Below are 14194 nucleotides of genomic sequence, written 5' to 3' on the forward strand. Positions count from 1 at the left end.
GCTGGAATTAGAAGTGGACGAGGAGGCTCAGCGGCTGCAGTTTGTCGGGACCAGCAGGGCCACTACCTTGGCAGCTCCGCTCTGGTGAATGCTGGAGTTGAAGACCCAACCATTATGGAGATGATTGCTTGCCGGGAAGCATTGGCGTTGGCAGAAAATTTGAACGTTTACAACTTGATGATTGCCTCGGACTCCAAACAAACAGTTCAGAATATAGCCGAAGGTAGCCGAGGAAAGCATGAGTCAGTGGTAGCCGAGATTAACCTCAGATCATCTTCTTTTCTTTTGAGGCTACTCTGTCAACGCAAAATCGCACAATTCTTTATCTCTCGATACGGAACGCCACATTTGGTTGGGCCAATGCATGATCGAACTTGTATCCCACATAGTGGCTTTTGATGAATACTAGTAAGCTTGCACGTGTAACGCACGTATCGACTAATATTACAACCAAATGTGAGAATTCACATACATTGTTCAGTTATTCCAATTGATTAAAAGAATATTACAAAGCAACTATAATGCAAATGAGTGCTATAGTTTAGCTTTTTTTGTATAAAGACAAAAACTAATTATATCGGTAATTCGTAATATGCTAATGCACTTCCCAATGTAGCTAAATCATAGAAGGTGTAATGCATGTCTAGTCTGTTAACAGATTTATTTGCAAGCGAAAAGGGAGATTTCCTAATCAAGCGAAAAATTAACCAATTAAAAAATCATATAATAGCTATAGGACAGAAATCTCCGCGTGCAAGTACCATAATGAGTCAATAATTATGTGGCAACCAGACAAAATTGTATGCAAATAATAGTTAATCACCATAAAATGTACTTTTCAGAAACAAAACCAAATTACAGCCTAGAGCACATGTAATCTCCAACATAGTCAATAGGCAGTGATACCTTTGCTCCCAAACCATATTTAATGTCTAAGTCACACCAACATCAGAAATATGAGTAAGGTAAATGGCATCTTGCAGATCTTCGTTTGCTATAATCAGAAGCATAATACTTTAGGTTTCCAAAGAAGAAATATCTAAAACATAGGAATGGAAGAGATTGAACTTTAAAGAGTCCTAAGGAATGATTGACTCGCCCTCCTTGTCCCATATGAGCAGCGGCTTTGGACCTGAAGAATAACACGGGGAAAATAACATTTCAGGCATAGTACAAATGAATATATTGAGAAACATTTGCTCCCCCATTTCATTACGAAGAAAACATTTTGTAGAAGATATCTTCTGTACCTGTGTTTTTTTGTTTGTACATCAACAAGAAACACGATCAAAGAAAATTATCAAAATGTACATGATCAGCAAATCGTGCAATTTGTAACTTTCTCTATCGATGGAATTTTCCATCAGAAGTTACACCGCCAAAGAACTCCCCTGACCCCTGCCATAGCAAACTTACACAGAAGTAACAATTTTAAAATTTAAGGTGCAACACAATCTTGAAACTTGACTGAAGTGAACTGTGGCTTCAAATCAATGAAACTTGACTGAAGAAAAATTCACTGAAGTTTACTGTGGCTGCAAATCTGAAACTTGACTGAACTAAACTGTAATATAGTTTCTAATACATTACAGGAGGCAAGAGAATAAATAATTTATCTGAAGTGACCTATGGTCCATAACACTAAAGTAAAAGTCATTGCAATGGTGCATCAGACAAAAGAGATCAACTAAACTTGACTGACATGAACTATGGCCCAAACTAAACAAACACTACAGAGTGAAAATTGTTCTAGTTGCTTGCTTCTTTAGGATCACTCAAGTTAGATCATATGACTTCCAAGAACAAAAAGTACATCACTGTAACCCAGCTCTGCCCGTGCTGCACAAAGGTATATCTATCTGCACGTTATAATCTTAGCACAAAATTTTATTGAGGTTGACAGAAAAAGAAATGAGTAGACAGAAAAAGAAATGAGGTTGACAGAGGATCGCTCACCATTGACAGAAAAATACTAATCCACCAAACAAGGGACAAGCGATGAATTGACAGAGGATCGCTCACCATTTGTCTCCTGCTAGATCCATGCATACATAAGGAAAAAAAGAATGAAAGTCCAAGAAAATAGAAATAACACAAATAAGAGAATCCAAAAACCGACACACCTGTTGGGTCTTCTCCTTCAATAAGATCAGTGACTAATCCTATTGGGTCTTCCACTATACCAACACTTCCTAGTACGTGTGTCTGCTCTTTTGATACTCTCCAGCTGCAAAGCCTCGTGCGTGTGAGACGATAAGCACATCCTAATATGACGGCAGCGAATGAGATGATCAAGATCGACACACCTATGACAGTGGAGCAGGCCACCATTTCTTATTGACGTCTTGTTCCTGCACATGTTAAGCTAGTAATACTGAACCAATATCTAAATCGTGGGACGGCGACCTTTGTTCTCCGCTGATGGCTCCGATGATGAGAGGGCGAGTGGAGCACGACCATTGGACGCGGTGAGGACGCCGTTGTGGGGTTGTTGACTTCTCAGTCCATCGCGGAAGCCTTCTCAGAGCAAGAGGATATCCCGCAGCTCCAAGACGTCGCCGCCCCGTAGGCCCGCGTCGGCGCCGTGCCCCGCCTCTCGCCGGTGAGGCGGAGACCGTCACCGCCCCGTAGGCCCACGTCGGCGCCGTGCCCCGCCTCTCGCCAGAGACCATCGCCACAGGCGATTCACCGTCGAGGCTGCCACGCACGCCCCTGCCCTTCGAACTTTCACTTCCTTCTGTTCTCCTCTATCTCCTCCTCACCTTCGAAGCTCTCTCTCCCTGGAACCGCAGCAGGCCATGGAGGAGCTCAGCCGCCGCCGCCGTCCCTCCGACTCGCCAGAGCCGCCCGTCGTCGACCAGATACGACTCCCATCCACCAGATCCATGCCAGCCCCGCTGAAGCCCCCTGCATCGAGCTCCCGCCGCCGCCCCGTGTTGACCGCGTCGCTCGCCTGAAATCAGGTAGTATCTGTTTGTGATTGGGTTGTATTTTCCCCCCTTGGATCAAGGAAGCGATGTATTGGGGTGGGCGGGGCGTGGAACGTTGGTCTGGCAGAGTTTTCGTCCGCCGGGTAAATTGCTAAACACGCTTTGGGCTGATTGTTAGTATAATTTTGACGGTTAGATCAAATTAAGTGGCCATGATCGTGAGGCTGTCATTAATCTGTGTTGTTATGTGTACGTTAGGCTGGGTATACTTAGCGATGAATATGTTTGCTTGTTTAATAGTAGTATAGAAAACCTGGCTTCTCCCCTGAAAAAACATAATCTCACCGATTTCTAAAAAAAAAAAAAGCAGAATCTCTCCGGTGCGTACCGGAGGCTGAGAGGAGTCGTGGCCGCCGTGTCAGGAGTATTCCCGTGTCACAAATCCACACCGGCGCCGCCTCCCCCCCTCTATCTCCGTCTCCGTCACCGGGAAGCGGCGAGGAGCCTTGCGCTGCATCGCCGTCGAGATGGATCTCCTGAGGAAGGAGCTGGAGAAGAAGCGGAAGGCGGCGACGGCCGACTTCGGCGGTAAGAACTTTGTCCGGCGGTCGGAGCTGGAGGACAAGCAGCTCCAGAAGCGCCGCCAGATCCCCGCCAAGGCTCCTTCTGTGCTCAGCCCCAACTCCTCCGCCTCCGACCCTACCAACTCCAACGCCGACCCCGCCCAGGCCGGGGGCGGGAACCCTAACCCTAGCTCCTCCGCCGCCGCGGCCTCTGTTCCTCCCGCCCTCGCGGGGAAGAAGGCCACGCCGGACGATACGCTCCACTCCGAGGAGCGCCGCATTGATGAGCTCGTCCTCCCGCGGAACGAGGTCATGCGGCGACTCCGGGTGCTCCGCGAGCCGGTCACGTTATTTGGGGAGGACGACGCCGACCGCCTTGATCGCCTCAAGCTCGTGCTCAAGTCCGGGGCGATCGACGACATTGACGACCTTGAGATGACAGAGGGGCAGACCAACGATTTCCTCCGTGACATGATTGAGCTCCGCATGCGGCAGAAGGCTGGTCGAGACGCCTACGGCAAGGGTAAAGGCAAGCGTGTAGGTGCTGGTGATGGTGGCGAGGGCGGCGCCCTGGGAGATGATGTGGATGAAGGGGATGGGGATGCCCGGAGGAGTGGGGATGATGCTGACGCAGACAAGGACTCAAAGCGAATGAAGACCAAGTTTGAGGAGCTTTGTGATGAAGACAAGATCTTAGTCTTCTTCAAGAGGTTGCTCAATGAGTGGAACCAGGAGCTGGATGATATGACAGAGCTGGAGAAGCGTTCGGCAAAGGGAAAGTCAATGTTTGCAACGTTCAAGCAGTGTGCGCGGTATCTCAGTCCCCTGTTTGAGTTCTGCAGGAAGAAGGTGAGAATATTTTGGTGTTCTGTCAGCTGGTTGCTTAAATTGTGTGATGTTATTTTCATTCAGTTACGAATTAAAGTAATTGTGCAAGAGTGGGGTGAATTAGGGTTTACAGTGATGCTTGCGATGACGTGATGTTACCTGCAAAATTCAGAATCATGGGTAAAGTGACGAGTGCTATTGTAGGACTTACAGTTGTATTAGAAATAGGAGATGACAAAACTTGACATCCAATACATTTCAACCTTTTGCTCAAATCCTACTTGGTTCTTGCATTGCAGCCTCAAAAAGTCGTAGAGTATTTTGTAAAGGAAAACTGATCAAAGAGATGTTCATTGTCACACATATTTTACATATAAATTATGCATGTATACCCAGACTAAATAATGGTGACCGGAGCAACATAAATAAATTTATTAAGGAAAAGGGGCCTACATATGGTCATCTGTTGAATGTAATGATAGCCGATAGTTATAAATAGTCATCTAATGTTTGTGCTGCAACCTGGCTGTATTTACATAGTTTCTTATGACCATGTAAAGGCATTTGCTCGAGATTCAACGAAGCTTATGAACTTCTATTATAGAGTCAGTGCTGGTAGTGCCAGAGGATCACATATATTCCGTTCCTTAGGCCAGCTTATAAAGCTGTAATGATGTAAATTTTCTATGAAATATCTCTTATATATCCATGACACATGGTAGACATGTTGCTTCCTAGTTAGTGTGATTCTAAACTTGATTTTGCACAACATTGTTGCATCTGCTCCTTTATATATGTTTCAGTCTGCCAAGGATCACACTGTTTTGTTGTTACTTCTGCACTATAAATCATAATATATCTAGTTATGAAAATCCTCCCATTTTTAGAGTATACTTATTAACTAATTTATTCATTGTATGCTGGATAGGCAAATTAAAATTCATGTATTTGAGTAGTGTAATGAGTCATGACTATGCTTGGTAATTTTGTGTCGGTGTTAGTTTCAAGTTTAATATAGCTCTTATGCGTGTAAAGAGTACCTGTACGGCTGTACCAGGAAACACACACATAATCAATTCATCCCTATTATAGGGAGGGTGCGCTTGTAAAAATGATGAAAACAATTTCGGTGGAAACTCTTGTAGCCGGGGCTCAATTGTTTATTACTCCCTCTGTAAACAAATATAAGAGCGTTTGGATCACTACTTTAGTAATCTAAACGCTCTTATATTTCTTTACGGAGGGAGTATCAATCAAAATTTCAAGGCCTGACTCGAAGCCAACGGTTAACTTTTTTTCAAACCCCTTTAAAATGTTGGTTCTTTGTTCTCATTCTTAATCTGTGCTGTGCATGTTCCGGCATACACTCTGGCTTCTGATTCATTGTGATGTAGCTAGCTACCTGGCCCATATATAGTTCTGAATCTAAAAACAGAAGTAGTACTATGGTTGAACTTTGTGCATATTCTGCAAGGGGTTAAGGACCTTTTTGAGGAAGAGACTTTTGATGGTCCTTTTTATGGATTCAGCTTCCTCTTAAACTATCTCTTGCTTCTCCTTTGGGTTTACTTCTCATAAAAGAACCTGCTTATGCTGAATTGTGATTCTCACATCTCAATTCTGAAGAATGTTTATGAACTTTATGTTTTACTTTTCATGCCTATGGTATGTTGACCATCTCCTGACTGCCTACTGCTTGTCATATCTGACGCCAATTATTGCTTTTGTGTTTAGGTTCTTCCTGATGACATCCGCAAAGCATTGCTCTTTATTGTGGACTGCTGCATGAAGCGTGATTATTTGCAAGCAATGGACCAATACATCAAGCTGGCCATTGGCAACGCGCCATGGCCTATTGGAGTCACTATGGTTGGTATCCACGAGCGTTCTGCACGAGAGAAGATATACACGAATAGTGTGGCTCATATCATGAACGACGAGACCACTCGCAAGTACCTTCAGTCGATCAAGAGGCTTATGACCCTTTGCCAGCGGCGTTATCCTGCCCTGCCCTCCAAATCAGTGGAGTTCAACAGCCTGGCAAATGGGAGTGACTTGCAGGCCCTTCTGTCGGAGGAGAAGGATCCGACGAAAGGTCCTTCTGAGGACAGGCTCCGGCTGATGCCAGCAGCAAAAGAGTGATCGCCTCAACCCACAAGCTCGGATCACAAATACAAAGTTTGGGGGTCTTTGTGTAATCTAAACTAAATGCGACATTTCCTGTTATGTTTCCATTTTTGTACTGACGCCGAACAACAGAAGAATCGTGTATGTTAGTCAAAAATTGCTAAAGAAGCTATGATTATCTGTACCAATATAATTCACTGTCTGAGGTTTCACGAAATCAGATTATAATTGCATGCATATAACATCCTGCACCGTTCAACGGAGGTGTTGGCAAACCATACTTGGTCAATCAGGTGGGTTATCTCTAGTTATGTTCTCACAGAATAGATCAGGCTTGGCTACTTGGGTAACAGAGGCAAACCACTCTGCTTCACTTGAATGGAAACTAATTGTGCTCCACCCTCCTGCAGTTTGCATGTGAAGCCGGCAGCTGTTTCATCAGTCTCCCTTGTGCTGAATTCTGGGTAAGTGAGCCCACTGCATGACAACAACCAATTATAATTTCCAAATCACAGGAACGAACCTTTGGATGAAAATGCAAATGGATACAATGATCGAAAGGTGGTCTTTTAGACATGAATGCCTACGTTTTTAGCAGCCGTGCTGAATGCTTCTTTGTGGGTGATGTCAGGCTCCATGGCTTTAATCCTCTTTATCTCTTCCCTGAGAACATGGTGAATACGTATGTTAAAAGCTTCCATTGCCTCTCACAGGAAAATGTTTGGCAAATGGTATGGCTGCATGCCCATTTTCTTACTTGATGAAACAGTTGTATGCCGACGGCGTCCGCTGCTTCCTCACCGGCGCTGCAAAAGCACATGCTTAACATAGATCATCATGATCTGTCTGCCGGTGCAGAAGAAAAGACGGGTAAGTTTGCCTACGTTTGTTGACGGCAGTGGCACTCTTCTCCGCGACCTCTCCCTCCCAGTCGCCGTCATCTTCGTCGTCGCCGGCGCTGCTGTCGTCCGACCATTCTCTCGGCGGCGGATCAACGCCCAGCTCCTGTTCCACCAGGCAGGCAGTTTGGTATACAGTTGAAGCTGAAAAGAACCATCGCGTAGCGTACAATGCCCTACTCCTATACGATGCCCATGCAAAGCAACTTGGTAAGCAAAAAAGTGCTGACCTGCAGAGGCAGCTCGACGGACGGCGGCGGCGGCGGTGGAGGGGGAGAAGCCACACTGACGGAGAGGATGCCAGCGCAGCGGCCGCACTGCACGGCCACCATCTTGAGAAGGCCGCTGCACGGCACGCTCACCTGCACGTACGTCTAATTAAGTGAGCTCCTGCACACCGTGATGGGACGAGAGCCAAGCGGCAGGGCACGTACCAGCAAGATGGTGGTGCAGAACTTGCACTGCACGTAGCCGAGCCGCTCCGGGAGGCCGCCGAGAGCTAGGCGAGACGCCGACGACGACATGGCGGCGGCGGCGGCGACGAGCCGTGCGATCTGCGGGCGCGCGTATGTGCGGGTGGTGCGCCGTGGAAGGGACCGCAGTTTATAGGCACGACACGAGCAACACTGGAGCAACCTGTTGGCTAATCCAACATTTATCTCCACACACACACACACACACACACACACACACACACACACACGTCCTCTTGGGGTGGGTAGGGGGGGCATGCATGTGCGCGGCAGTGTTGGCGTTGCAATCGGTAGAGTGAAAATGGCTCCCGATCGCCATGAAACCATGCACAGCGGCAGGAGCTTCGAAACGGCAACCTCGTGGCCGGGTGAGGGGCGTACGTACGGGAGGGTCTAGGAACAATCTCATCAGGCCAACACAATGGAAACGAGCTCCGAGAAGGCGGGTGGCCCATGTCGGCAATCCTGTGATCCCAAGCCCATGCAGGGTGATGGCGCAGTAACGATCATGGCAGAGAGAGATGGCATGCCTCGCATACACTCGGTGACAATCGGGTTGCCCGGCAGGGGGCTCCTCGGCTACGTGGTCTCAGCGTCTTGTTGCCGCGGAGATTCCTCCGTTTCGGGGACGGTCTATTGCGCCGGGGACCCCCTGCTTGTCCGTGGCATGGCAGAAGGCAGAATGGCTCGTTTACTAGCCCCAGTGCGCACGCTGATGAACGCCTGAGAACGTTGGCGTTGCCATTCTGCAACAGAAGGTGCTTTCAAGTACACAATTCCACGTCTTGGTTATCGATCCAGTGCTAGCTTGGTCGACCAAGAAAGAATCGGATTAAGTCTCTCTTTCTTTTACAAGAACTTCACGAAAAAATTACGACAATTGCTTGGGCAGGTATGTTGGCAGTGTTGCAGCCAGTCTGCCAACCCAAGTGCACCAGTTCTCATACTGTCATACAAGGCCGAAGGAGACGCCACAAATACAGCACAAAGCCATTGCTTCTAAAGAGATGCTACAAGAAAGTTTCTGGTAATTCTTTTTGGGAGGCAGCGCCAGCCATCGATCGGTCCGAACCTGCACAAGCATGTGAAAGTGAGTGCTCCCTGCTCCGTGCAGACAAGCTTTAAGACAGGACACCATACCTGCACATTTTGCTCTTTCAAGTCTGGCAAAATGGCATCGCCTGCTAGTGCTTGAATGAATACAGTGACATTTGTCGCAGAAGGAGACCGAGAGACAAAAGTAAATATACCGAACAGCTTCCGCATCTTCAACTGTGAGGGATTCAGGATTCCTCCATTCTGGGGCATGTTTTCAATCGCGGATTCCAACACTACGTAACCGAGAAACCACTTGGTTTGTTTCTCAGTTACTTTGTTTCAATTTGGTTTCCACTACGTAACCGAGAAACCACAATTTGGTTCGCGGGAGCAACTTTTATCACTGACACATGTGGTAAGCAATGCAAACAAATTCAAGAGAGAAAGAGAGAAACCTCAAGTTGGTTGAGTTTTGTTATGGTCACGTTGCATAAGTGAAATATTTCTGCTTAAGTACCCGGCGCTCCCATCAAACATGGTCGGAGTCTTGGGCAAGGCAACGTGGCACGAACTTCTTCAAAAACCAGGGCCTTTTTTCCTCTAAAAAAATAATTTCCTTAAAACCAGGGCCACGGCCTTATTTTTAGGATCTCACTTTACACGAACGATGTGGCGGTTTCTTGACCAACCTTACCCATATCTTGCATTGCTTCACGGAGGTGACGGGATTGTCTAGCAACTTCCATAAGAGCTTAGTTTTCCCCATCCGTTGTGATCACCTCAACTTGGATGGTATTCTCCAGAATTTGCCGGCCATGCACACCTCCTTTCCTATGAAATACCTCGACCTTCCACTCTTGGTGTGGCATCTCAAAAGGCCGACTTTCAGCCTCTAGAGGGGAAAATAGCGGCCAAGTTAGTTACCTACAATGGAAAGAATTTCACAACGGCGAGGCGTATTGTACTTGTCAAACCCGTCATCACCTCTCAAGAGATCCACCACCTCACACCACTCGTTGTTCCACATAAAGTAAAGAACAATAGTAAATGTGTAAGTGAAAGATGAAATATGTCGAGTAGAAGGGAGTGAATAGGGGACTACATTTTTAACTTTCTTAGTTAGTTTAAGGATTGTAGAATTCTGATTTCTCAAATCCAACTAACTGAATGAACATACATGAAATGAAACACAACATTCGCAATAAGATAAGCAAGCTAGTAACACACCAAGAGGCTTGAGACAAAATAAGCGCATGCATGGGGATGCGGTGATGTATCCTAATTAAGTCCTTGAGGGAACTTTAATCTCTGCCGGAGAGGTGTGGGCACTAAGTTTCCCGATGACATCGAGTGTCTCGCCTTCATCTCCTTGAGCCTTGACAACCAAAGCTTAGGATCAACTACAAAGATGTAGGTTTTGAGGTGGCATCTAACCTCCACAAACTTTTCCAGTGATCTTGCACACCATGAAGCTTTTGAGCGACTCCAATCATCTAGTAGTCCCCGCAATTCCAAGATTAACAAAATCGATGAAGCATTGATAGGGGGTGGCGATTTAGCTAGGTAGAATCATGGATATAGGTCTCCTCTTTCTTTCCCCACATGAAGATTAAAACTTGGGTGGTTTGGGAGGAGTATTCAAGCTCTCAAAGTTAACAACAACGGTTAGAGCTCATATACAAATGGCCATGTGTTGTTGGGAAGAAGAGGTGGCTTATATAAGTCCCCCAAATCCAACAGTTACCTTCACTCTCTGATGTACCTAGCCACTTTGGATTTAGTCTGGAGTACTGGAATTCCACAACCGGGTTCGACTCCAAACCATGCAAAGAGCACTTCTATTGTTCTCGTGCTCAAGTTAGAGATCTAGGGTTTTGGGGAGCTCGGATTTTCGGGGTTGAGACATACTGAAATAGAGACTATAAAGAGAGCAAGCTCTCTAGTTCAGAGCTTTGATTGATCTTCCAGGGCAATCCAAATTTTGTAGAGAAGCAACAATAACATCTTAGGTTACCTTGTTTTGAAACTCTGAAGACTTTTTTTTTGAAAATGATAGAATACAGAAGTGGTGCGTAAGACCTGATTCATGATATAAAATGAAATGCAACCCTTGAGGATTTGTATTTTGTGGGAATTCACTGAATATTTTGTTTGAAACAAAACTTAATGCACTTTTGGAGCATGTAAGAGCATCTACAACCAGAAGGGGCAAATCTGACCCTCTATATGTCTGTGGACAGGAGCCGCTCACCCCTCATTTGTCCGTTTCCGCAGCCCCCTCCATATCCAAACCCCCAAAACCATACACAAGCATGCAACATAGATCAACACACGAACTTTTATTTCTAGCACATAGGAATAGCTCATACATAGTCCAGACATTGCATCGGGGAGTTCATACATACCATGAGACTACCAAAATGATGGCATGTTCTATTGTTTCTTCATGATTAAAGACTATATAGATAGGGGAAGTTCGTCAACTATGGCTTCACTTGCCCTCGTTGTCACAGAAGTAGAGGTCCAAAACGCAATACAGGTCAATGTTGATATGCTTGACGCTGGAGCTGGATGTGTCAAAAGCGGCACCAAGCATCTCATCCTCTTTCGGGGGGAGGTTGCTAGGGTATGGACGGACCCGACTTGCTGCTTCGCTAGGACCAGGGCATGGGAATCCTCCCCGGCCTTATTTTCCGCGTCACGTTGTGGCTTTGTGGCACGATGCGCCTTCTCCCTGTCACGGCGGGCACACTGTGCCTCGACCACGCATGCGCGTTCGCACCTTTCGCATTTGGGGGATATGTGGCCTTGAGCATTTTTGCCATTGGCCTTAGATACCAAGGCCGATGTCGCCAGGACAAGGACCCAACATCGAGGATATGTTGAGTTGGGGTGCTAGAACCTTCTGTCGGGGACCCACTTAGTCGCACCCGTCGGTTGCGATGACAGAGTGGACATCCGACGCGAGGTTCCACTAGACGCACCGCCACCGCTGGATCCCAACCGGATTGGCAGTGAAGGGTCGATCCACGATGCTCGAGCATCCTCCATGGAGCGGCGGGGTGCGACCAAGAGGGCTCTCTCCTCCTCATCTGAGCAGGCGACGAACTCCCAGTCGATGGATTCAGATTAATTGGACTTAGATCTGCTGCTAGCCATGCATGAGACGATCGGGGAGAGAAGGGAGAGAGGCTGAGTAGACTGAAAGTAGAGCGGAGTGAGATACGTGGCTAAGGTTTGGTCCGAGATGGCAACAAGGACAGATTTTGTAGGCTCGAGATGGGCCGGTCCAATGTGGCAAATGCGCCCTGGCTTGTCCGGGTCGCCCATATCCGCTCCACATATGGACTGAATATGAGGGGTGCCAGACAGCCGAGACATATCAGCTGGTTTTGAGGGGTCCTATTAGATGACGTTTTTGGATGAGAGCGGTGCCCAGGCTGTCCACCCGGATGTTCAAAGGGATCCCGGGGGGTCTGGTTGTAGATGCTCTTAGTGTGATTTTTTCCAACTTTGTCATTAGTTTGTATTCATGTGTGAAAGGATCGATATGGTTGACTAGAGGGGGGGTGAATAGGAAACTAACAATTTTTAATCTTTTCTTTACCAAATTAAACTTTGCAACAAAATAGGTTGTCTAGATGTGCAACTAGGTGAGCAACCTATATGATGCAATAACAACTAGTACACAAGCAAGCAAGGGATGTAACAACAAGTAAGCTTGCAAGAGTAAAGGCACAAAATAACCAAGAGTGGAGCCGGTGGAGACGAGGATGTGTTACCGGAGTTCCTTCCTTTTAAGGGGAAGTACGTCTCCGTTAGAGCGGTGTGGAGGCACAATGCTCCCCAAGAAGCCACTAGGGCCACCGTATTCTCCTCACGCCCTCACACAATGCGAGATGCCGTGATTCCACTATTGGTGCCCTTGAAGGCGGCGACCGAACCTTTACAAGCAAGGTTGGGGCTATCTCCACAACAATTGGAGGCTCCCAACAACAACAACAACACCACGAAGCTTCACCACAATGGAGTATGGCTTCGAGGTGACCTCAACCGTCTAGGGTGCTCAACACCCAAGAGTAACAAGATCCACAAGGGATAAGTGGGGGGAATCAAATTTCTCTTGGTGGAAGTGTAGATCTGAGCCTTCTCAACCAATCTCGAGCAAATCAACAAGTTTGATTGGCTAGGGAGAGAGATCGGGCGAAAATGGAGCTTTGAGCAACAATGGAGCTTTGGGGGAAAGAGGTGGGTCAACTAGGAGGAAGAAGACCCCTTTATATAGTGGGGGAACACATCCAACCGTTACCCCACTGAGCAGCCCCGCAGAGAGCGGTACTACCGCTGGGGCAGGGCAGTACTACCGCTGAGAGCAGTACTACCGCTCCCTGCCCAGCGGTACTACCGCGCGGAAGGGGAAGCCAGGCCACTGGCCCCAGAGCAGTACTACCGCGGGAGTAGGAGCGGTACTACCGCTCGGAGCGGTACTACCGCTTCTACTACCGCTTGTAGTGCCACAAAACCCGACACGAGAAAACACCGTCTCGAATCGAGGCGGTAGTAGGCGCGGTACTACTGCGGTACTACGGCCGAAACCCGCGAGCGGTACTACCGCTCTACGGAGCGGTACTACCGCTGGGAGCGGTACTACCGCTCGGTGGAGCGGTACTACCGCTGTAGATCGCGGTACTACCGCTAGCACAGGGCGAAGCAGGTTACGGAAGAGAAGTGCAGCTCCAAAGATGCGAAGGGAAGACGACGGGTGTGATAGGGATATGTACGTGTTGATTCCACCCAAGTCTTACCAAAGCGGATCCCCTCTTAATAGTACGGTGACTCCTACGAAACTAGTCCACCAACAACGAAACGCAGGAGCTACACCGTCTTGAATAAAACACCGAGGGAAGGAAATCGTCTCGTGCCAATGGATGATCCTCTGAAAGAACTTAACGCACACGATTAGTCCGCAAAAGCATTGTCATCAATCACCAAAACCACTGGGGAATAAATATGCCCTTACAATCTCCCCCTTTTTGGTGGATTGATGACAATACGGGATTTGCATAAACACGATATATGGTAAGCATACAAACCCCACGGTCCTAACATGTAGATGGGCTCCCCCTAGATGTGTGCTATTTAGATAAGTGCTTTGGACTGCACCGCACACATACTAGGATCAAAGCTCCCCCTACATTTTAGAGACCAATAATCTAAGCATGGTGTATGAGAGTAGCATAGATGATATAACAAGATAAGCACGCAACTCATAAGCTAGATAGACATAGATAATGATACTGGAAATGAAGGTAGCATATGTCTTACACCATATGACT

General features: G+C 47.2%; 2 protein-coding genes across 2 annotated transcripts; one reads left to right on the plus strand and one right to left on the minus strand.

The window, feature by feature from the left end:
- Positions 1-3283: 3283 nt before the first annotated feature.
- Positions 3284-6645, plus strand: LOC119363249 (pre-mRNA-splicing factor 18-like). The gene is made up of 2 exons (XM_037628562.1): positions 3284-4342; positions 6056-6645. The coding sequence occupies exons 1-2, from the start codon at positions 3458-3460 to the stop codon at positions 6461-6463; spliced, it is 1293 nt and encodes a 430-aa protein (XP_037484459.1). The 5' UTR covers positions 3284-3457; the 3' UTR covers positions 6464-6645.
- Positions 6646-6752: 107 nt separating this feature from the next.
- On the minus strand, positions 6753-7871 carry LOC119360813 (protein YABBY 7-like). The gene is made up of 6 exons (XM_037626303.1): positions 7782-7871; positions 7578-7709; positions 7333-7453; positions 7206-7254; positions 7036-7111; positions 6753-6925 (listed from the first exon to the last, which is right to left on the minus strand). Exons 1-6 carry the CDS (start codon positions 7869-7871, stop codon positions 6887-6889), a joined length of 507 nt encoding a protein of 168 aa, XP_037482200.1. The 3' UTR covers positions 6753-6886.
- Positions 7872-14194: the final 6323 nt, after the last annotated feature.

Source organism: Triticum dicoccoides, chromosome 2B (assembly GCF_002162155.2).
Source record: "Triticum dicoccoides isolate Atlit2015 ecotype Zavitan chromosome 2B, WEW_v2.0, whole genome shotgun sequence".
Taxonomy (NCBI): domain Eukaryota; kingdom Viridiplantae; phylum Streptophyta; class Magnoliopsida; order Poales; family Poaceae; genus Triticum; species Triticum dicoccoides.